Here is a 25,322-nt window from a genome sequence, read left to right on the forward strand (position 1 = left end):
GGATCGGGGTGGGGCGAGTGGGGTGTTGCTGCTTACTGGATACAGAGTTTCTGTTTGGGACAATAAGAAGTGCTGGAAATAAATAGCAGTGATGTTGTACAACATTGGGAATGTACTGAATGCCCCTGAGTTGTACACTTAAAAAAAGTTAAAATACAAGTTCTTTATTTTATTTACCCTCTGAATGACACAAAAATTCCCACACGCCTACTGTGTATATAATTGAGGTCTAATTGACATATAGTATGATATTAGTTTTAGGTGTGCAATGTAATAATTCGATATTTGTATATACTGCAAAATGATCACCACGTGAATCTAGTTAACGTCAACATACATAGTTTAAAGAAATTGTTGTGATGAGAACTTTTAAGATCTACTCTCTTAGCAACTTCCAAATAGGCAACACAGTGTCATTATCTGTGGCCATGTTGTGCACGTTACACCCAGGACTTATTAATGTTATTAACTGGAAGTTTGTGCCTTTGGATTCTCTTCACACATTTCACCCACCCCTTGCTTCCTGCAGCCCCCAGTCTGTCCTGTATCTGTGAGCGGGGTATTGTTTGTTTGCTTGATTGTTTATCGCATACAAGTGATAGCATGTGGTGTTTGGTTTTCGTATTTTTAAAAATCTTATTTCACTGCTATGGATACATTCATTTCTTAATGAAAATTTATAAATTGATGGAAAAATTTAAAGATCAAATACTAAGTTAGTAGGTCAATAAAGTTTGAATTGTGCAAGTAAGAGAAAAAGAATATCAGAAATTTATGAACAGTGACTGTGATGAATTCTACAGTTATGGTACACTGACCAATGCCACGTTAGGCAGACTGTAGTAGGATTTATAAGCTATTTTACATACTGCTAAGTCAAAGAAATACTTCCTGTTTAACATCCTGCTGCCACACCTAAAGAAAACACTTCTTTTCGATGTATTCACTAGATTAATTGCTGCATTTGGTAAGAAAATGTGTATGCCAAGGGAAAATATTAAATTGATAAATATGTACGTACTTGAAAAAAAAGTTAAAATAGTAAATTTTATGTTATGTATATTTTACCACAATTTGAAAATGGGTTCCCCTTGGCCGAACACTTCCCAAATTAGGCAAAACACAGAAATATGCAAATTCAAGAAGTTCAGCAAATCCTAAAGAGGATAATCCCAAAGAAATCCACACGCAAGCACACCACAATCAAACTGCTCAAAACTAAAGACAAAAAAAAAAAAAAAACGTATTATAGAGGAACAATGATTCAAATGACTGCTAATTTCTTACTAGAAATCAGAGAACCAAATGAAGTGGCATATTTTATAAAGTGCATAGAGGGGGGAAAACCTACTTAAAATTCTATATCCAGTTTAAAATATTATTTAGGAACCAGGATGAAATAAAAACATTCTCAGATGAAGAAGAACTAAGACTATTTGTAGTCATCAGACCTACTCTAAAGCAATTACTAAAGAAAGTTCTTCAGACGAAAGAGAAAAACACCTGAAGGAAACCTGGCACATCACGAATAAAGGATGAGCAAAAGAAATGGTGAGCTTCTGAGTATGTACAATCAACTGTCCTCTCTTTAAAATATATTTAATGGTTGAAAGCAAAAATTATGGCACTAATGGAATTTTTAAATGTATATAGATGTAATATATATGTCAATTACAACATAAAACAAGGATGATAAAGGACGTATGATGGTATGCTTTCTACTTTCTACTTTAAGTGACAGAATATTTACAGAAAATGTTAAAAGTTAGGTATACAAATTGTACAGCAACTCTGGAAAACAGGTTGCTAGCTTCTTATAAAGTTAAACATACACTTAAAATGTGATCTAGCAATCTTTTTCCTACAAATTTACCCAAGAGAAATAAAAACTTAGGGTAGCCCTGAGTGGTGTGGCTCAGTGGTTTGGGCATTGTTCTGAGGACTGAAATGTCGCCAGTTCGATTCCCAGTCAGGCACATGCCTGGGTCGCAGGCCAGGTCCCCAGTTGGGTGTGTGTGAGTGGCAACTGATGGACGATGTTACTCTCACATGCAGATGTTTCTCCCCCTCTTTTTCTCCCTATCCCTCTCTCTAAAAAATACATAAATAAAAAATCTTAAGTGTATTTAGAACAACAAAAAAAAGCAGGGTCACCAAACAAGAAATAACTCATATGTCCTTTAATGAGTGAATGGATAAACAAGCGACTTATCCATATAATGGATTACTATTCAGCAATAAAAAGGAATGAACTATTAATTTATGCAGCAGCTTAGGCATTACGCTGAGTTTAATAAGCTGGTCCCAAAGGATACATAAGATATTATTCTGTTTATGTAGTTCTCAGAAAGACAAAACTAGTAACAGAGACCGTGCTAGTGGTTTCAATATGGCAGAAACTGAAGCACTGAAAGGAAAAACAGGAGAATCAGAGTGAGATTTTACTTCACATTTCCCAGGAAGCAGTTAAACATAATTAGGGCATAAAAGATTCGAAATACAAAATTCAGAAAATTGACCTAATAGACATATGTAGAACACTATACCCAACAACTGCAGAATATATATATATATATTCTTTCAAATGCACATTAATCAAAATGATTAATGTTTGATAAATGAAACATTAACCAAAATTGACAATATACTCGGCCATAAAGAAAATCTCAACACATTTCAATGGTTGATACCATGCCAGTATATTCTCTAATATACCATTCAATAAAGATATCACTACATACCCACTAGAGTGGATAAAATTAAAGAGACTGACCATAGCAAGTGTTGGTGACAATTTGGAACCGAAGCTCTCATTTAATGCTGATGAGAATATAAAACAATGTAGCCCCTTTGGAAAGGGTTCACTAAGTTTTGCAGTTTCAGAAAGAATTAAACAAACACTTACCATGATACCTAGGCATCCCAGTCCTAGGTATTTACCAAAGGAAAGTGAAGGCACGTGTCCATAGGAAGCTTGTACACCATGTGCATAGCAGCTTACAATAGCTGAACACTGGAAACAACCTGTATTGGTTTTCTGTGCTGTATAGCAAATTACTGAAGATTTAGTACCTATTTAGTACAGAAAAAAATTTGTCTTTGTTTTCAAAAAGCATTTTTACTAGGAATATAATTCTAGGTTGACAGTTTTTGCTTTCAGAACTGTTAAGGAGGTCTTATGTCATCCTTATCTTTGTTCCTCTGTATGTGATATGTCTTTTTTTAATCTGGATGCTTAAGTTTTTCTCTTTATTACTGGTTTTGAGCAATTTGATTGTTGTCTTTGGAGTTTTCTTCATATATCTTATACTTGGAGTTTGTTGAGTTTCTTGGATCTGTATGCTTATAGTTCTCAAGTTTGGAAAATATTAGGCCTCTTGACATTTTCTCATAGATCACTAGTTTCTATTGCTGTCTTCAAATTCACTGATCTTTTCATCTACTATGTCTGATCTGCTATTAATCCCATCAGCATAGTTTTTAAAGATTTTATTTTTAGAGAAAGGAGAAGGGAGAGAGAAAGGGAGGAAGAGAAACATAAATGTATGAGAGAAGCCTCAATCAGATGCCTCTCACACACACCCCAACTGGGGACCGGGCCTGCAACTCAGGCATGTGCCCTGACTGGGAATGGAACCCATGACCTTTGACTTTGCAGGACAATGCTCAACTGATCCATGCCAGTCATCACAATTTTTATCCCAGAAATTGTTCATTTCTCTAGCTCATTTGGGTCTATTTAACATCTTCCTAACTTTTTGAAGATAGTGGTATTAACTGTTTTCATGCCCTGTCCTATTTCTGGCATGTGTGTCAATCCTGGCTTATTATCTGACCAGCTATTTTCCTCACTGTGGTCATGTTTTCCTGACTCTCTGTATGCTTAGTAATCATTCATTGGATGCCAGACACTGTGAATTTTACCTTTGCATGTACTTGATATTTTTGTATTCCTATAACTTCTTGAGTTCTTTTCTGGGATACAGTATATTTAAGTGGAAATTACTTGACTTTTTCAGGCCTTGCTTTTATGATTTGTTAGCTGGGTAGAAAGCAGTGCTCAGTCTAGGGCTACTTTTACCCATACTACTGATGCAAGACCTTCCTGAATTCTCTATGCAATGCCCCATGAATTACAAGTTTTTTTCATTCTCGCTGGTATGAATAAGGCACTATTTCTGGTCCTGTTTAAAGTGCCAGGAACTAGGTTCTATGAAGTCTAAGTCCCTGGTTCTCCCCAAACACTCAGTTCTATCTCCTTAATTCCCAGTTGTGAATCTCCCAGTTGTTGCCTTAGTCCCCATTCCCTGTACTACAGCCTGGAAGCTCTCAAGGCAGTAAACTGAAGCAATCACAGGGCTGACCTCATTTGTTTTCTGCCTCTCATGGATTGCCGAGTTCATTCCTGATGTTATTGTCTTGAAAGCCATTGTTACATGTTGCATTGTCTTGGGACGGGAGAGGGTAAATCCAGTCCTTTCCACTCCAACCAAACTGGCCAGAAGTGAAAGTCCTGTAACTGTTTTTCAAATTATGCAAAATAATTCTTAAAATTGCTAGAGGGATGGATATGACATTAATATGCAAGATAATAGCTTGCATAGCAAAATATAGGAAATGCTGAGATACACCTAAAAGGTTAGAAAATTCTGAGATAGGTTCCCAGACACTGGCATGAAGAGTTTCAAGATGTTATTATCGGTCAGGAAAGGCAAGAATTACATTGTAGTAACCATCCTCAAATCTCGATGAAAAGCAACAAATACTTGTTTCTTATTTATTTTAAAAGTCCGTTGCAATTTAAAATGGTGATCCTTTTGTACATTGCAGGTATAGCACCATTTCAAATGTTGCTGGTAAACTAATCAGAGGAAACACAAGAGTCTAGAAGGTCTGAATTAAGTGATTCAATGCTCCGGTTCAGAAATAACACATGTCCTACTTCCTAATTCCCAGGCCAGACCCAGACAAATGGTCTCACACAATGAGGAAGTGTAATCCTGTTATGCATCTGTTTCTCTGGGGAAATGATAATTATAAGGAGACTATCTAATGACTATCACAGACCATTCAATGCATCCTCCTTTTACAGTCATATGTACCCTTCCATCTCTAAGGAAAGTCCCATTAAATCGCTGGCATCACACTCAACATTCAGTATCTCCCCCTAGTTTCTAAATCAGGGGGTAGTATGCACTAGTCTCCACTAGATTTGTTGAACTAAAAAGTGGTCCCCTACACATACAAGTTGAAATGGAAGAAAAGTGTAAAAACACAACTCGTCAGAAAGGGGACGATGGGAGATGCACAGCCACTGGCTCGAAATAGTGCTGGCTACAAACACCCTCAACTCTGGTGGTACAAAAATTTCTTGATTCGATCTGATTCTGCTTGCTGGGAGGAGATCCCTCATCAATAGCTGTCCAAAATATTGATCCCACATCCAGGAGGTCCTTCCTTTTTTCTTTATTCTTCTTGACCACATTTCAGGTAGACATTGCGAGATATGTTCTATTTGAGGACCAATCAACTTTCTCAACCTGCTATCTAATACAGAAAATTGGGGGCCCAAGGGTCATTTTAAGTCCTGAACAACCATGAACTTTTTAGTCCAGGCTTACAGTTGGACAGTACATCTATCTAAAAAATTAGGTTTATTTATATGACTGCCAACATTGAGCCAATAGTCACACCCACAATTTTTAAAAATATTTTATTTATTTATTTTTAGACAAAGGGGGAGGGAGGGAGAAAGAGAGGGAAACATCATTGTTTGGTTGACTCTCGCACACTGCACGCCCCACACCAGGGAATTTGGCCCGCAACCCAGGCATGTGCCCTGACTGGGAATCGAAACAATGGCCCTTTGGTTCACAGGTCAGCTCCCAATCCACTGACCTACACCAGCTGGGGCCACACCCACAATTTTAAAGTCATGCTCCCCTCAGCTCCTCCACACTGAATTGGAGTACCATGAGCCCATCAGGCATTGGTAGAAGACTGACACCTCAGCACCTGTTTCCTAAGCCATTCTGTCTGAACAGATTTACTGGGCATTGGCGGTTCCAATTCCTGACAGACATTACTATTTAGGATGTGGGAATGATGAATCAAAATTCTGGGAATTCTCAGGAATATGTACAGAATTTCAAAATTATATAGAATCATCATTCTGTATTATAACACTATTCTTAAATGAATTTTTAAATAGTTGTAAGTGACCATAATAAACACTTAGCCCTGGCCAGGCAGCTTAATTGGTTGGAGTGTCATCCCATGCACCAAAAGGTTATGGGTTCCATCCCTGGTGGGGTACATATGGGCAGCAACCAACTGATTTTTCTCTTTCTCTCCCCCTTTCTTTCTGTCTAAAATCAATAAACATATCCTTGGGTGAGGATTTACAACATAAAAGTAAAAAAAAAAAAAACACAATTATTTTTGTTTCAGAAATTTTGTTTTAAAAGGTAATTGTTTAAGTATGAACAAGATTATATATTTCTTCTATTATTAAATTCATTGGGGTGACATTTGTTAAGATTTATATATGTTTCAAGTGTACATTTCCATGATACATGATCTGTATATTGCATTGTATGCCCACTATCAAAAGTCAAATTGTTTTCTGCCACCATATATTTAGCCTCCTTTACCCTTTACTACCCTCCACCCCCTCTTCCCTCTGGTAACCACCATACTGTTGTCTGTGCCTATGGATTTGCTTTATATCCCACATATGAGTGAAGTAATATGGTTTTTAGCTTTTTCTGACTTATTTCACTTAGCCATGATATTCTCAAGATCAATCTATGTTGCAAATGGCAGCATTCCATCTTTTCTGACGGCTGAGTAGTATTCCACTGTATATATATAGCACACCTTTTTTATCCAATCATCTATCAAAGGACACTTTGTTTTTTCCATATCTTGGCCACCATGGATAACGCTGCAATAAACATAGAGGTGCATATATCTTGCAAATAAATGTTTCCCAATACTTTGGTTAGATTCTAACTAAAAGAGGGATTGCTGGGTCATATGGTTAACTCTATTCTTAATTTTTTGAGGGATCTCCATACTGTTTTCCATAGTGGCTGTACCAGTTTACATTCCCACCAGCAGTAAACGAGGGTTCCTTTTTCTCCACAATCTCTCTAACACTTGTTATTACTAGTCTTGCTGATAATAGCCATTCAAACAGGTGTGAGGTGGTATCTCATTGTAGTTTTGATTTGCATTTCCCTAATAGCTAGTTAAGTTGAACACCTTTTCATATATATGTTGGCCATTTATATGTCTTCTTGGGGGAAGTGTCTGTTCAGGTCCTATGCCCATTTTTTAATTGGATTGTTATTTTGTTTGCTGTTGAGTTGTATGAATTCTTTATATATTTTGGATATTAACCCCTTATCGGAGCTGTTGTTTGCAAATATCTTCTCCCAGTCAGTTGGTTGCTTTCCTGTTTTATTGGTGGTTTCTTTTGCTGTGCAGACACTTTTTAGTTTGATGTAGTCCCATTCATTTACTTTTGCCTTTACTTCCCTTGCCTTTAGGGACAAATTCATAAAACCCTCTCTAAGACCAAGGTCCATAAGTTTAAGATTATATATTGCAATACCATTATCTCTACCTGATAAAGATGTCCAGTAACAACAACAACAAAAATTATATAATGGAACATAATGTAAATGCCAAATAAAAATCACTTTAAAAATTGGAAGTACCACAAATATTTGAAATTCTTAAAATGAACTTTAAAATCACATGATGCAATAATTGTCCTGAGAGTCTTTATTTTGTAATAAGTATTTCAGACATAGAAAATTCTTTCATTTTTGCAATAGACAAATACTCAGGACTGTCAAAAAAAATCTTTAAGTTTGCATTAGATAACATATAGCTCCAGAAACTCCTTTTTTTAATGTTAAAAATATTTTTTGTTTGCCCTGGTTTTGGTTTTCTTGTTTAAACTGATATTGCTTTTGTTTATTTAAAGTTTAGATCAGTTTCTGATTTCATTTCAGGATGTTCCACAACATTTACTTCTTTCTTTGCATTTCTTGTTAAAGTATTTGTAAAGTACAAATACTTTAAATAAGTATTTGTTTATCTGGTAAATAATCATACACTGAGAATTGCCAACAAATTTATTTGATAGTATTTGAATACAGTAGTTTGCTAGCCCATGATATACAGCAATTAAAAATATGTTTTTAAGGCAGTGGGTAAAATAAAATATTTTAAAAGTTTAAAACTATAGTTTGTAGTTCCCAGATTTTCCACAAACAGCATTTTACTATAATATTTAGGGGGGGCATTTTTAAGTACAGGTTGCTGAACCCCAATAACCAAAAAAATAGGACCCTGAAAAAGAAGAAAAAAGCTGGAGGTACACACTCCCTGATTGAAAACTGTATCACAAAGCTATGGTAATCAAAACAGTATGGCATTGGCATAAAAATAGACATAGATCAATGGAGCAGAATAGAGCCCAAAACTAAAACCATGTGTATATACTCAACTAATGTACAATGAAGGAGACAAGAATATACAATAGGGAAAGGACAGTCTCTTCAATAAATGGTGTTGGAAAAATTAGACAGCCACATGTAAAAAAAATGAAACTGGTCCATTATCTTACACCATACACAAAACTTAACTCAAAAAGGAATTAAAGACTTGAATGTAAGACCTGAAGCCATAAAAACTCCTGGAAGAGAACAGATGTAAGCTCCTTGAAATTGATCTTGGTAGTGATTTTTTTTTATTTGAAACCAAATCAAGGGAAAGGAAAGCAAAAATTAGTAAGTGGAACTACATGAAACTAAAGAGCTTTTGCACAGCAAAGAAAACCATCAACAAATGAAGACAACCTACTGAATGGTAGAATATATTTATAAACCATATATCTGATAAGGCATTAATATCCAAAATATATAAAGAACTCACACAACTCAATAGCAAAAGACAATTAAAACAAGCACCAAACATTCCAATTAAAAAAATGGGGAGGACACAAAAAGATTTTTCTGAAGATATACAAATGGCCACGATACATGAAAAGATGCTCAACATCACTAATCATACTGGAAATGCACATTGAAACCACAGTATCACCTCACACCTGTTAGAAAGACTATTATAAGAAAAACAAGAAATAACAGGTGTTCGCGAGGATGTGGAGAAAAGAGAATCCTTATGCTCTATTGGTGGAAATGTAAATTAATGCAGCCACTATGGAAAACAGTATGGAAGATCCTCAAGAAACTAAAAATAGAACTACCGTATGATCCAACAATTCTAATTCTGGGTATTTACCCAAAAAATATGAAAACACTAAAACTTGAAAAGATGCATACACCCCCATATTCATTGTGACATACTTTCAATAACCAAGGTACAGAATAACCTAAGTGCCCACTGATGGATGTACAGCTAAAGAAAATGTAATAGACACTGGAATATTACTCACCCATTAAAAAGAGTGAAATTGAGACATGAATAGGCCTTGCGGGCATTATGATAAGTGAATTAAGTCAGGGAGAGAAAGACAAATACCGTATGACCTCACCTATATGTGGAATCGAAAAGAAAAAAAAATTCCTCAGCTCATGGATATAGAGATCAGTGGTTGCCTGATTTGAGGGCTGGGAGTGGGGATGTGAATAAAATGGGTAACAGGGTCAAAAGGTACATATTTCCTCTTATAATACGAGTAAGTCATGGGGATGTAATGGAAAGCATGGTGACTACTGTTGATAATATTATATTGCATATTTCAAAGTAGTTAGGAGCAGATCTTGAAAGTTCTCATCACAAAAATAATTTTTCTATGTGTGATGTTGGATACTAAGTAGACTTATTGTGGTGGTCATTTGCAACAAATACAAGTATTAAATCATTACATTGTACAATTAAAACTAATGAAATGTTTTTTACCCTAATTTTAAAAAAAGGTGGAATTGGGTGAGTAGTGCAAATTTTCTGTTGTTTTTGGAAAAGTCATATGACCCCAGATGTACCAGGGTCATTTTCTGGAAACCAAAATCCATGGTTAACTTCTCTGATCAGCAGTTATTCAGGCTACTAACATCTGCAGCTACGGCTTCATTTATAGCTTAATCCAATAATCTTCATAATGACAACACTTTATATAATCAAAGATACTATAAATTATGCCTAGGATATTAAATAATGAAGGTGATTTTATAACACATTTAACAAGCAATTAAAAGTTACCTTTAGCTAACTGTAAAAGTAACTTCACCCAGGATGTTCCCATTGTAGCTGCAGATATGTTTAATTTCTTACAAGGTGATCTGAGTGAAGTCTTTCAATTCATAGCTTTTAAGTTGAATATTAAACGTTGTCATGACTTTTTTAATCTTTACTATATCTCTCCATCCCCATTTAGTCCCCTTATACCTTTCCCCCAGCAGTCACATTGTCCACGTACCTGAGCCCTTTCTCCTCAATCCCTCTACCCTCTAACTACCCCCACCCCACTAGCTGTCATCCTGCTCCCCATCTATGAGTCTCTCCCCATCCCATTTTCCTTGTTAGTTCAATTTGCTCATTAGGTTCCACATATAAGTGAATCATATGGTATTTGCCTTTCTCTAATTGGCTTATTTCACTTAGCATGTTTTCCAGGTCTATCCATATTGTCACAAAGGGTAAAATTTTCTTTTTTTACGGCTGAGTAGTATCCCACTGGGTAAATGGCCCAAAGTTGTTTTACCCACTCATCTATTGATGGACACTTGGGCTGCTTCCGTATCTTGGTGATTGTAAATGACGCTGCAGTGAACATAGTGGTGCTTATGCTCTTTTGAATTAGTGTTTTGGGTTCCTTTGGATATATTTCAGAGGTAGGATCACTGGGTCAAAAGACATGTACATTTTAAGTTTCTTGAGGTATCTCCATACTGCTTTCCACAGTGGCTGCCCTAATCTTCATTCCCACCAACTGTGCAAAAGGCTTCTCCTTTCTCCACATCCTTGCCTGCACTTGTTTGTTGATTTATTGATAGCCATTCTGACAGGTGTGAGATGGTATCTCATTGTGGTTTTAATTTGTATTTCTCCGGAGATTAGTAACATTGAGCATCTTTACACATGTCTATTGGCCATCTGTATGTCCTCTTTGGAAAAGTGTATATTTAGGTCCTTTGCTCATTTTCTTAAATGCATTGTCTGTTTTTTTGTGAGTTTGTAAGTACTTCATAAATTCTGGTTATTAAACCCTTATCAGATGTATGGGCGAGTATCTTCTCCCATTCTGTGGATTGTCTTTTTATTTTGTTGATTTCTTTTGCTGTGCAAAACCTTTTTAGTTTGATGTAGTCCCATTTGTTTTTTTTTTTCTTTTGTTTCCTTTGCCTGGGGAGATATGTCTGGTAAAAAATTGCTATGAGCAATGTTGAAGATTTTGCTGCCTATGGTTTCTTCTAGGATTTTATGGTTTCGGGTCTAACATTTAAATCTCTGATCCATTTTGAATTTATTCATGTATGGTGTAAGAAGGTGATCCAAGTTTCATTTTTTCCACATATCTGTCCAATCAGGCCCGAAGGGAGTGGCATTAAATATTCAAGGTGATGAAAAGGACCTATAACCAAGGCTACTTTACCCAGCAAGGCTATCATTTAAAATCAAAGGAGAAATAAGGAGATTCCTAGACAAGAAAAAGCTGGTTTGTTAACACCAAACCAGTACTGCAGCAAATGTTAAAGGGTTTACTTTAAGAAGGAGGAGTGTTGGGAACCGCCCTGCCTGGTTTCAGAAGCTGCAAACCCCCATGGCTAAGGCTGAGTGAGAGGCCTTGGGACCATAAGCCACTAAGGAGACAAAGCTTATCTCCCTGGCAGGGGCGCTGTGCTGCCTCTGCCCACTTTACTTCACCCTGCTTGGCCCCCAGTGCATGACCGGTTAGCCAATGACAGGTAAGATTCCTCAAGGGAGGGATGACCTAAGACAGGCACGGTCACAAAGAGGCCCTCAGGGAAGGACTTGGGGGGCTATAGAAAAGGGGGTGATGGACCCTCACCCCTCAGCTTTGACATAGCCTGAGTCCTCATTCTGTCTGCAAGAAGTCTCCTAATCTCTTGGCTGCCTTACTTCCCCTGCCTGCCTTAAGTTTGAAATAATGCTGGAGGTGGGTGCGGCCCTGTGCTGGGAAGGGCAGGTTCCCCAGGGTGATCAGGCCTAAGAAAGAATGCATAAAATCCTGTAAAACCTACTTTGTTAATACCCTCAATTTAAATAAGGGTCCATGCATGGAATGAGTTTGTTCCCCAAAGTTTTATGGCCCTTTAACTATCTGACCTTGACTTAGAATATGCCTTCAGAGTTCTTTGACTATTATCTCTTATTTGATCATTTCTGCCAGACAATGATTGATGAGCTTTACATATATGCCCTGTATTCCTATGCAAATTGAACCCAATAAAAGCCCATTGAGGAACAGGTTCCTGGCCCTTCTCCTTTGAGATTGGCCACCTTTCCTCCCCAAGCAGATCATGTCTTGGTAGACTTATTCTCATCTGTGGCCACCTGGGGGGCCCTGTGGGTGGAGCCCCCCACAGAGGAGGAAAAAAACAACAGAGAAAACAGTCTACCAATAAAAAAATGCCATGATTAAAAAAAAAATCTATCTAACCCTGGCTGGGTAACTCGGTTAGAATGCTGTTCCAATACACCAAAGTTGCAGGTTGACAGCCAGTCAGGGCACGTACAAGAAACAACCAATGAATGCATAAAAAGGTAGAACAACAAACTGATGATTCTCTCCCTCTTCTTCTCTCTCTAAAATCAATTTAAAAAACCCCATCTGACTATTCCTTTTGTCTACATGGATCTGCATATGTGTCCTATTTAAAAGAAAAAAAAAAGCATTTCATTTCTTTGCTGAAAAAAACAAGTCAGCGTTATAGTAATCTAGTAAAAATGAAACACTTGTAATCCTTTTTGAGTGCCTAAATACATAATACAAAAGTTGTAATTTCTTTGAAGTTAGTAGGAAAGATTGGTATTGGAGTAACAATTTTGATGGAACAATAATGATGTCAACCACGGAGTCAAAAAATGGCATTACAAAAGGCTACAAAAATGTAATGATGTTAAAATTACTAAATTATGTGAAGTATATCTTTACATTACATGTCTTTCCTATTAACACAATGATTACCCCCCCTCTTGAGGTAAAATCCCTTAATTCTTGGTAATAAAAAATATCACTAGGTCCTTTTCTTTAGGTTAAGAAGTGCTCCATTCCATGTACATATAATCACTATATAAATAATAAAACAAACTATAATTGTGCGATCAATGGGAGGGTTATGTGCAAAAAATAAAAGATTTATTTTAAAAAGCACCTTTCAATGTAAAGGCTGACAACTATAGGTATGACAGAAAAAAATAACTTTAGAATCAGATCAAATCTTGGCTTTGTAACCTTAAGTAAATATTGCCCAGATATGTGATTTCCTCATCTTTTTACTTATAGTGAAAACAAGGTAACTCATATCTTGCCAGTTCCTTTTAAAAATGTTTAGAATAGTTCTTAAAATTTGTATAAGGTAAAACAATTCCACAATCCTCCCTAAAGCATTGGAGAGATACAAAGGGGAAGAAATAACACACACAAATACAGCATTTAGATTTTCAATGTGAATTAAAAGTACATGCCACAAATCAGTATGATCACATTAATGTCACTGAACTGCACTTTTAACCTATCCTAATCCTATTGCTAGATAGCAGGGAACCATAATATACTAAGGCACTAGTCATTAGTTAGTTTTTAGGCAGTCACTAACTAACGTGCATTAATGGCTTTCACAGTCATATCAAGGGAGTCTAAACACTCTAAAGCAAAGTCAAATCCAGCCAACATGTTTTGTTTAAATAAAGTTTTAATGAAACACAAATAGGCTATTATTTACATACTACCTATAGCTGCTTCCATGCTACAAGACTTGAGTAATTGTGACCAGGGCCCACAATTTAGCACCTGGACTCACAACAGAAAAAGTCTGCAGACCACTCTTCTAAAGCACTGCTACATACAGGTTTTGTTTGCTTACCTGAACTGTTTGTTCCTGATGAGAAATAAGATAAGGATATTGTGTGAGAACATAAACCAATTAGGTTACTCAGTACAATGTTTATTTCAACTACTTTTGTTTTCAGTGCCAGACTTTGTCAGTGAAGAACTTATAGTCTGGTACAGGTTCCTTTTCTCGAAGTGCATAGGTATTAACAGTTCACTGAACAGCTACTTTGAATACCACTACTATAAAGATATACAGAGGCAGGAGAAGGGACAACCCCAAAGCTCAAAAGGCATTAGTGTCACTCGGAGACTTATTTTGCCACAGTGCTCTAGCATTTTGTAGCATAGGCTTGGCAACTAATTGAATGAGATTCTGAAAGTGTACTTCACAAAGACTTCTTCTTCTACTTCCTATTCTTTTAAGTTTTAAATTACTCCCAAAATCTTTTCTACTATATAGATTTATAATTCAACAAGGTGAAGGGTAAGAGCTAATAGGTCCCTTTTCCCCCATCTTTTCTTGGGAGCAGGAAAGATAAAAACATTTGTTTTCCCACCCCTCCCCCATATTCAAGAAAATAATATATTTTGCCTATTTAGCTTCTTTAATTTACTGAGCAGATAGAAAACTATAATATTAAATTATATTTCTCTTGAAGTGAAAGGGTTTAGAAAACAAATCTATTCTCTATAAATATTAGCAGTATTTCCCCCTATACTTTACTGACTTAAAATATATCATACATCAAATTAAAGAATACAGAATGAAATCCTACCACTAAGTTTAACATGAAATTTCCTTGAACAAGCATACAGTTTCTAAAGGCGCCACAGGTAATCTGACTCAAGCAGTTTTCTGAAAAATAAAATTATTCAGGGACAGAATTTTATTACAAATATTTACTCAAAAACTATATACAGCAGAACTTTAATAGACATTTAAAACATTTAATATTCGGTGAAACAAAATTTAAGAATTCAAAGCACGTTTTAAGAAGTAAAAATGTAGCATCTTAAATAAAAGTTTATTAGTATTTCAAAGCAAACTACTGTTATTCTTATCCATTTCTAGATCTTTATTTCCTAAAGGATAAAAAACAACTGAAAATCAACTTGGTGGCCATCTTATGGATAAATTAGACTAAATATCCCAAACCAATTTTTTACATCACTGCTTTAGGTCCCATTTCAAGTCTCTATTTTACAATTAAAGGAAGAGTCACTTAAACATGGCTGAATTCATGCCAGGACATATTTTCAGTTTGCTGCTTTACAGTATCTACATTGTATCATACTTTGGTTTGGTTTCCAGACCATTTTTACGAGTCTATTTCTAAAGATCATTAAAACAATATTAAAAGCATAATAGCTACAGAAATTTCAACAATGGATTTCTACTTTATACAACTAGTTCATTAAGGGATTTCTGCACAGCTCACACTGACAAAAAACACAAATATAAATTTATATTTTAATAATTTCACTTTCACTGAAAGTTTAATTAAGGTAAGCTTACAGCCTGGCAGGCTAACACTTGTATGGAGGTACACGGATTCAAATATTCTGTTTACATGCTTCTGACAGTCTGGAATGTTATATTAAATCCAAAATTAAGTTTATGTTCATTCAAATTCTCAATAGCTTCATTAATTTCACATTCTAAGCATTTACCAGCATCATACCCAAAATAAAGCTTTCATTAACAATGCCAATTAGCCATTATTTTAAATCAATTATTCCCCAAAGGTATGTGGTTTCCAATTTTCTTCCTTTAAGTTGAGAAGGACATAGAAGTAATAAAGATTTTTAGCTTAGGAGTCATGGAATTTTCAATGCTTTATAAATGTAACTAATATTCTAATAATCAATTCATATTGGCAATCAAGTTCCGTTTCCTTGAGAACTGTTAAATGAAGCTTTTCTATTGTAAACTTTCATTAAAATCCTATTCATGTTTTAAAACCTCTTGAAAATCCATACTATCATGCTATTATTGAACTAATTTCTATAATAACGTAGGTTGTTCAGAGAAAGTGTATGAATGACCTCCCTCATATTTTTCTGTTCTGAACTCTACAAAAGCACCACTGAGCTCACCTGATGGCACTGTTCCAAATGCTCTTACCATCTCTACACTAACACTGAGAATGACAACTAATTTCAACTTCTCTCTTTTTCATCTGCCAGGTCTACTGTTGTCTCTGATGTGCTAGGATTATGTTCCCCAGGTACATCATCTGTTTGATCGGCCACTACTTCATCAGACTTGGCTGAAGGATCGCCACTACCTTTCTGAAGAATCTCTGTGGCTTCAAACTCAAGTACCTCTGATGGAGTCAAAGGTTCCAGATGAACACTGCCTTGCTCGCTAACATCAGAACTAACAGATTCACGTTCATCTCTTTTTCTCAAAAACTGATCAATGCTAACATCACCAGATGTCAACTGCAAATCGTTAATATTCTTTGAAGAAAACCTGGCTTCATTGGAGTTTTGATCTTTAATCTGATCACATGAAATTATGTTTTCTGAACTTTCACACATTTTCAGCTCTGTTTCTTGACAAATGTGCTCAATTTGTTTTTCCTTTTCCACTTTATCCTCACCAATATTTGAATCATAGCTGAAGATACTCTTTGAGCCAGTTTCCTTGTCTTCAAGACAGCAATCCTTTTCCTTATCTGAAACTATTACGCTTTCTTCACTTTTTGTTGCGGATGGGGCTTCAAACGAGTTTGCATCACATCCATTTTTTTCTTCTGAAGAAGCTTTATCATGTTGACTGAAAAAAATAAAGCCTTTCATTATCTATTCCTTCATATAATACAATGTCTTTGAACATTATCAAAATAAAAACATGCTCTAAATATTTTTTTTAAAGTTAAGTCTTGCTTGCCCATCAAAAAGGAAAACAAAATCCAGGTTCACAGTCCTCGTCATGATGTGACAGTTTAGGAGGCTGCTATATCCTTAGGCAAGAGACTGAAAAACTCCAGAATCACATATTAAAAGTAGACTTGTAGAGTCTATCAAGTAGTTTTAGTCCTGGTTATTATTTTCATTTGTTAACATCCTTGCTTGATTTTAGTTAAAATTTAAGCATTCTTATTAATTTCTGAGAGTACTTTAAATAGGAATAAATGTATATGGAAAAAAACCTATTTTTCTTTTATGATTTGTATATCCTCTTATGGTTACAGTATCTTTCTATATGCAAAATCAGATAAGCATTCATAAACATTTCCCTAATTTTTAATAGCCTAATTTAAGGAAACACAAAACTATACCTAAAAAAATAATATGTAAAATACATAGATATGTGTACATTTGTACACATATATGTTTATGAGTGTGTCTGTGTGTTTACTTTTATTCTGATGTGTTAAGAGAAACTATTTACTGAACAATAAAACATTAGAAATAGAAGATTTCAAAGAGCATCTCCAGCCCCTTATGTAGATGTAACAATGCTTATTTTAGCAAAAATAAATTTAATGATAACATATGTCTTATTTCTTAATCTACCCAGAATTTAGACCTTTTGGTAATGAACTGGCAAATATCAAAGCAATAGTATCAACTATTTTCTATTCCCTAAATTATATTTATAAGGCCATTTCTCTGCTATATATTTTGTTATGATCTATCTTTAGACTGACAATTCTTGAACCAATTCCAGACTGTCTTAACAATTATAGATTAACAATGTACTTTATTATCTAATAGAGCAAACTGCCTACATTCCACTACTCTTCTCCCTAAATTTAATCATTTAATAATGCAAAGGATATTTGTACATGGATGTTCATTAAAACAGTGTTTCGAGAGTGAATACAGCAGCAACCTAAGGTCTAACAACAGAGCAATAATTAAATAAATTATGGTATTAATAAAAAGAAAAATATGAATCTTAAATTTTGTCAGTTTCCAAACCATATCCTATAAATTAATTTGGAAAATGGCCTACCATGCAAGCTATTAATATATTATTTTTTTATCCCAGTAAATGTTTGTTTTTACTTAGATCTTGCACATTTCTCATTTTTGTTAATATTGTGAATTAACATTTTTCCATTGTATTTTGTAATCACAGGTTATTGTATATAGGAAAGATTCTTAGCTCATTTTCTTGAATCTTATAGGTAAATTACATCATCTCAAAAAATTATATTTTCGTCACTTAAATTTGTATAATTGTTACTTTGTCCAGCTCTTATTGGACTAACTACAATTTACAGAAAATGTTACATAACAGAGAAGTGAATAGTCTGCTTTTTCTCTTTAGTTGAATAGTAATAAATTCTTCCCCCTCCCTTTCAGGATTCTAGGAAAAATGCTAGGTGAAGAAAGGGCTAGATAATGTCTCTAGTTAATCCTAAGGAATACCTTCATAAGGCTTTATTCCATAAATTGCTTTTTAATGGCAATAGATCAATTAATCTCATCAGATTAACAAGCAACCTATTGTAAAATATACAGTATAAAGAGAGAACTGGAGAAATCAATTTAAAAGTAATTGAACAACAAAAAAAATACATAATAAAGTTACCTTTATCTGGAAAAAATTTCTAATTAGAATGTTGGAATTATTTTACTAAAAGTTTATGAAATGTCTTGTGTTCTTTAGTGTCCTACCTGAGCATTAAATGCTTATAAACCAATTCTTAAATTTTGAAGCCGTTAAGTTGAGATGGCACCACATAAGTACCATTAAAGCTTTCTGAAAATAATTTATATATAAAAAAAGATTTTACGATTACTTATTTGCAATAATTGTCCTTATGTTGTAACTTGTAGCATCTTTTAACTGTTTTCATTCAACAGGGACAATTAAAATCTGTTAACATTTTACTTACTAGTATGTACTTTAAAAATTTTAACTTTATACTCTACATGTATAAAAGTATTTCAAAACTAAGGATCTGTAATATAATCCTGTTGTACTAAAATTTCAAATTTTTTAAAATTAAAAGCCACTACTAAAAACAATACCACACACATACATTTAAATGGTCCTTTACTGATTAACTAAAATGATGCAAAACAAGGGTCATTTATATATTTGGTTTCAAGAGATTCAGTTTTTCCTTATATTTTACCTTTCAGAATTCGATGTTTCTGTTTCTTCTTCAGCCGTATTAGGTCTTGAAATTTCCTGAAATGATTAATAATAATTTTCTTTTATATTCATGGATAAGCTTAAACTACTTTTATGATATTAAACTTTCTGGAGGAATTTAAGTGTGCAATCTTATATACCAGGGAACTAAAAAAAAAAAGTTTCTTAATCAAAAGTATGTACTAGAATAATTCTCATTATCAAAAGTACAATTTTAAAAATTCTTTTTAAAGAAACCTATTAAGAAATTCTTTGTACCACAAATTTCTGAATCAAGGTCATAAAACAGTTATCCAGTTATAAGAATACCTGCTTTCCTTAGACTGTTTCAAATATGGGCCATAATTACAATCACAGTTCCTTGAACAACACAGGTTTGAACTGTGCGGGTCCACTTATACGCAGATTTTCTTCAATAAATATACAGTTGGCACTCTGTATCCCTGGGTTTTGCTTCTGTGGATTCATCCGACCTCGGGTTAAAAACAGTATTTTCAATCTGCAGTTGGGAATCCACGGATGTGGAAGGCCAACTGTATGTAAGGTTCTACGCCATTTTATATAAGGGACCTGAGCATTCATGGACTTTGGTATCCACTGGGTTGGCAGTGAGGTCCTAAAACCAACCCCCTGCAGATATCTAGGACAACTGTACCGCAGTTTTTTTTTGGATTAAGTTATACACAAATTTTCAACTGCGTGGGGGTCAGTGTCCCTAACCCCCAGGTTGTTCAAAAGTCAACTTTACTTGAATAGAAAATCAGTTAAACACAATTTAAATGTGAACAAGTGGCATTCACACTTTTTTAAAAAACAAACATTAAGTACAGATACTTAAAAACATCTCTGAAATTATCATTTCATATTTGGAGTCATGGTAAGTGGAGGTAATATTAAATGACAAATTATATATTTTGCTTATTTCAAATCTTTCATGGGGAAGAAGGAATACAATAAAACCTCAGTAAGCCAGAGGCCAGCATAACAGTTTATAACAATTACCAATTATTGAGCACACATGATGTATACACTATGTTAAGAACTTTACATTCACTATCTCATTTCATTCTCATACTAGGTATCATAAACTCCGTTTTTACAAATAAAAAATTAAAACTGCACAGGTTAAGTAGAAAACCTAAAGCAATGCCACAAGTGGTGAATTTCTTAACCATTATAGTGATGACCCAAGCCTGTGAAATCGATAACTGTATTAATCCCATGTATTTATTTCTTCACTCTCCCAAAACCCTGCTAAAATTAGGGCAAAGAAATAAAACATTTTCCCCTCATAGACACCAAGTAAACACCAAAGCAGACTTCCTGTCAAACAGGTTTCAACAAATTTTTAAATGGAAAGTGGCTGGAGGAGTGGAAACTCACTTCACATTGTGGAGGAAGTTACAAGAAAACATCTAAGTGGGAAGTGTAAGAAGAGAATCATTTTGCCCAAGCAACCCAAGAAATCTGGTATTTGATGCAATTCAGTACAATGTTCAGTATATAAAAGGTAAAAATGTAACACAAAGACTAGTGAGAAATCTAAATGCTTTTTCTACAGGTACAACAGATACCTATCTTCACGCTACCACAAAGGCTAAAGTTTAGTAAACTCTGAACTGGAGACAATATAAACTTGTGAACACTAGGAACAACAAAGGGCAGGCATGAGATACTGAGAGAAAACAAAACAAAACAAATAATAATAATTTAGTCAAAACCATAATGAGTAAAGGGACTGACAGTCCCTCGCCTGCCTGGATCCCAGAATGCCAGCAGCCAGAGGAATCATTCTTCATCCTACCACCTCCAACTGGAATCTAGATTTCCTCTTAGGAGAAAATTACTAGCTCCAAATAAAAGATTTCCTATAATGATTTTGAGTGCATGCTCCCCAAAAAAGAATCAGTCAGCTGAGCACCTGATTTCTTATGTTAAAGTCCAGGTAATTCCCTCGCAGACTGTGCAGTTTGTACAGCACACTAATCCAGGAGATGACCTTTACTTATATGAATCCATGTCAGCAGTGCTCCAAGACTGCTTCACAGACAACTGGGACCTCCAGAACACCTTCAGGAGGCACAGAAGATTAAAACAAAAACAGTGGTGGGTAAAAATGCTGGCATCTCAATGCCAATCAAGGGAGTGGCACCAAATAGAAACCGTATGAGTAATCATTGTATTCTTTATCAGCACACATCAGCAGTAACTTTATGATTATTATACAATTTTTATTATGTATCAATCCTTGAGTTTGTCCTTAAGAATCTATGTGATGAAACACAATGAATGCATAAAGCACTGCTATTGCATATTAAAAATACTTAGGTCTGTGACTGAGCTGTGAGCTAAACCTAGACAGATTATTTTTCCATTTAACATCATTTTAATTAAAAAAAATAACTGTCACACTATGGGTATTAAGACTTGGCAATTTAGTAGACATTTTCTTGAAAACTGACAAAGTGAGCCTGTGCTACCAAAGAAAGCTGACAGTATTTGTTGTCAAAAAAAAATTCAAGCAAAAATTAAATTTTAGGGAAACTTGTATCTATCACTGATAAGATTAATGATAATCTTAATGAACATGATTACTTGATATAACATAATGAAACGTCAATATTTGGAAGATTTAAGTAACTCAGTCAGGGAACCAGTATTTTCCAAATGACCAATGCCTGCCAAAATCATCCATGTATAGAAGATTCCATCCAAGTGTAAGACAGAATAACAGATTTCAATGTTAACAAAGTACAAAAAATGTAGTTATATGGAGTCAGATATCACACTGCAATAGATCTTTAAGAAAACTTCCACTTGTCTACTTTTGATATAATACCAAAGGAGAATAATCAGAATTTTCTGAAAAAGATATTTTTATTTTTTAAAGATTTTATTTATTTTTAGAGAGAGGGGGAGGGAGGAAGAGAGGGAGAGAACCATCAATGTGTGGTTGCCTCACACACGGGGACCTGGTCCACAATCCAGGCAAGAACCCTGACTGGACATCAAACCGGCGACCCTTTGGTTTGCAGGCTGGCGCTCAATCCACTGAGCCACACCAGCCAGGGCATGGAAAGATTTTCAAAGCACTGGATGAAGCTGGATATTCTTCATATATTTCAACCAAAACAATGTATCATAATGGACTGAATACAGAAACATGAGAATTCCGTTTTCTTCTATTTAACTAGACATACAATGTTATTCTTTTAAGTTTGTTTTGGAAAATAGTTATTTTTCAGAAAACGTTATTATGTAACTTATGGGGGGCTTATTATTTTTAAGTGACAATATTTTTTAAATTTCATAATTTTAATTTCTAATATGGTAAATATCAATAATCTTTTAGAGTACTAAAACAGTGCCCTCTGGCTCTGGCTGGTGTGGCTCAGTGGATTGAACGCTGCTGGCCTGCGAACCAAAGGGTTGCTGGTTTGATTCCTAGTCAGGGCACATGCCTGGGTTGTGAGCTAGGTCCCCAGTTGAGGACACATGAGAGGCAACCACACATTAATGTTTCTCTCCGTCTCTATCTCCCTCCCTTCCCCTCTTGTCTAAAAACAATAAAATCTTTTAAAAAATAAAAAAATAAAATTGTGCCCTCTGGAGTTGCAAAGCAGCCGTATCCTCATCCCAAACCATAGGGTTTCCAACTAACTTTTTAGTGTTCATTCTTTAATACATATGAAGAGCTAAGGATTATCACACAATTGAAGACATCCTTTAACATCAGAAAGATCAAAATCAACAAAAAGGAATAAAATAGGGGGCTTGGAGACAGGAGACATTACTGGGAACAAAAGAAAATAGCCCTGACTGGTGTGGCTCAATGGATCGAGTACCAGCCTGTGAACTAACGGGTTGCCTGTTTGATTCCCATTCAGGGCTCATGCCTGGGTTGCAGGCCAGGTCCCCAGTAGAGGTTTTGAGAGAGGCAACCACACATTGATGTTTCTCTCCCTCTCTTTCTCCCTCCCTTCCCTCTCTCTAAAAATAAATAAGATCTTTTAAAAAAGAAAATATATATTACTAATACATATTTAATATTCAGAGAGGTATGAGATGTTATTACATCCATTAAACAAGAAAAAACAAAACAGAATGAGTGGAGAGCAAATAAACTTACAGAACTTTTCAAAATTAAATATATCGGAACTAAAATAATTAATTTTAGAAAGTATTTTTTAGAAGACTGAACTAAAAAGACAAAAGACAGAAGGCAGAAAGAAAATATCATACAATTAGAGGAGCTGATGCAGGAAGTACAATATCAGATCAACAGGAGTTTCAAAAAAAAAAAAAAAAAAAACCACAACAAAAAACAGAGAAAATGACAGTGAAAATTCACCAAAGAAATAATACAAAAAAAACGTACCCCCCCACACAGAAATATCCCAATTACAAAGACTTATCTAATGCCTACCATAATGAATGAAAAAAAGATGATGGCTGAACATGTCAGTAAGAAACTTCAAAACACCAGAGATAGAGATAATCATTAAAGTTGTTAGGAAAAAAATAACCTTAACACAAGAAAAGAATTGAAGCAAGAATGGCATCAAACTGACCAAAAACTATCCTTTCAAAACTGCACTGTAAAACTGTTTTCTATATACTTCAGCCAAATTATCATTTTAGTAAACACAGTTTTAGATATGCAAGGAGTGAAAAAAGATATACCCCTTTTGAAGTACACATATCATCAAAATAAGGAGTAAACTATGGGAAGAATTCATCGTTCAGAAAACAGGACATCCAACACAAGAAAGTAGGGAAAATTCTAACACAACAAACAATGCACCAGACTTAGAGAGCAACTACTTTAAATTGAAGCAGGTCTGCACCAGATATTCCCAATAATTTTTTTTTGAGTGTGTGAACATTTGGAACAAATACTTCCGAAACAGCAAATACATCACATTTTTAAAAAACAGCATTAGGTGCACATAAAACTAAACAAATGAATACAAAGATGTATTTCTGAATTCCAGAAATAAAATGAGGTATAGAAAATAAAATCATATCGTAATACACTTCCTAGCTCAGAATATATAATAGTCTCAAAACTGAGATATAACTATGTTGGGATTAGTGCTATGCCAAGCTATATTGTATTCTGAAGTAAAAGAAAAACGTGTACCCCTATATACAAGTTTTTGTTGTTGCTTTTTTCTATTGTGGTAAATATACACAACATATAATTTACCATCTTAACCATTTTTAAGTGTACAGATCAGTGGTATTAAGTATATTCCCATTGTTGTACAACCATCACACCACCAACCATCCTTGTAAATTTATGCATCTTATAAACAACATCTATACCCATTAAACCCATTCTCTACCCATTAAACAGTAGCTCCCCTCCCCACAGCTCCTGGCAATCACTATACTCTTTCTTTCTTATTTTGACTACTCTAAGCACCTCACATAAGTGGAATTATACAGTATTTTTCTTTTTGTGACTGGTTTATCTCACTTAGCACAATGTTCTCAAAATTTATCATACTGTAGCATATTGCAAAATTTCCTTCCTTTTTAAGGGTGAATAACATCCCATTGAATGCATTTACCACATTTAACTTATCCATCATCCATCAATGGACCTTTGGTTACTTCCATGTTTTAGCTACTGTGAATACTGCTGCTATGAAAATAGGCATACAAATAATTTTTTGAGTCCCTGCTCTGAACTGTTTTGAATATAAACCCAGAAGCGAAACCATTGGATCATATTATTTTTTGAGGAACTGCTATGCTGTTTTCCACAGTGGCTGTACAATTTTACATTTTCACCAGTAACACACAAGGATTCCAGTTTCTCCACATCCTCATCAACTGTCATTTTCTTTTTTTGTGATAGTAGCCAGCCAAATGGTATGAAGTGGTATGTCACTATTGCTATGATTTGCATTTCCCTAATAATTAGTAATCTTGTATATCTTTTTACCTGCTATTGGCTAGTTCTATATCTTCTTTGGAGAAATTCATATTCAAGTTCTTTAACCATTTTTTAAAATTAAAAAAAATTTCCAATTAGTTACATTCAATATTATTTTGTATTAATTTCTGATGGACAACACAGTGGTTAGACAATCATGTACTTTACAAAGTGTTCTCTCTGATATTTCCAAGAAATTGGGG

General features: G+C 34.8%; 1 protein-coding gene across 9 annotated transcripts in view; it reads right to left on the reverse strand.

Moving 5' to 3' along the window:
- Positions 1–14,925: 14,925 nt before the first annotated feature.
- Positions 14,926–25,322, reverse strand: part of ZNF280D (zinc finger protein 280D) — a 108,080-nt gene continuing 97,683 nt past the window's right edge. For all 9 annotated transcript variants that reach the window (XM_045201083.2, XM_071221978.1, XM_024568427.4 and 6 more), the window contains 2 exons: positions 19,156–19,211; positions 14,926–16,838 (listed from right to left, as the gene is read on the reverse strand). In XM_045201083.2, the coding sequence (XP_045057018.2) occupies positions 16,217–16,838; positions 19,156–19,211 (678 nt within the window). In that variant the 3' untranslated portion in view covers positions 14,926–16,216. The remainder of the gene's footprint in view (positions 16,839–19,155; positions 19,212–25,322) is intronic.

Source organism: Desmodus rotundus, chromosome 7 (assembly GCF_022682495.2).
Source record: "Desmodus rotundus isolate HL8 chromosome 7, HLdesRot8A.1, whole genome shotgun sequence".
NCBI lineage: Eukaryota > Metazoa > Chordata > Mammalia > Chiroptera > Phyllostomidae > Desmodus > Desmodus rotundus.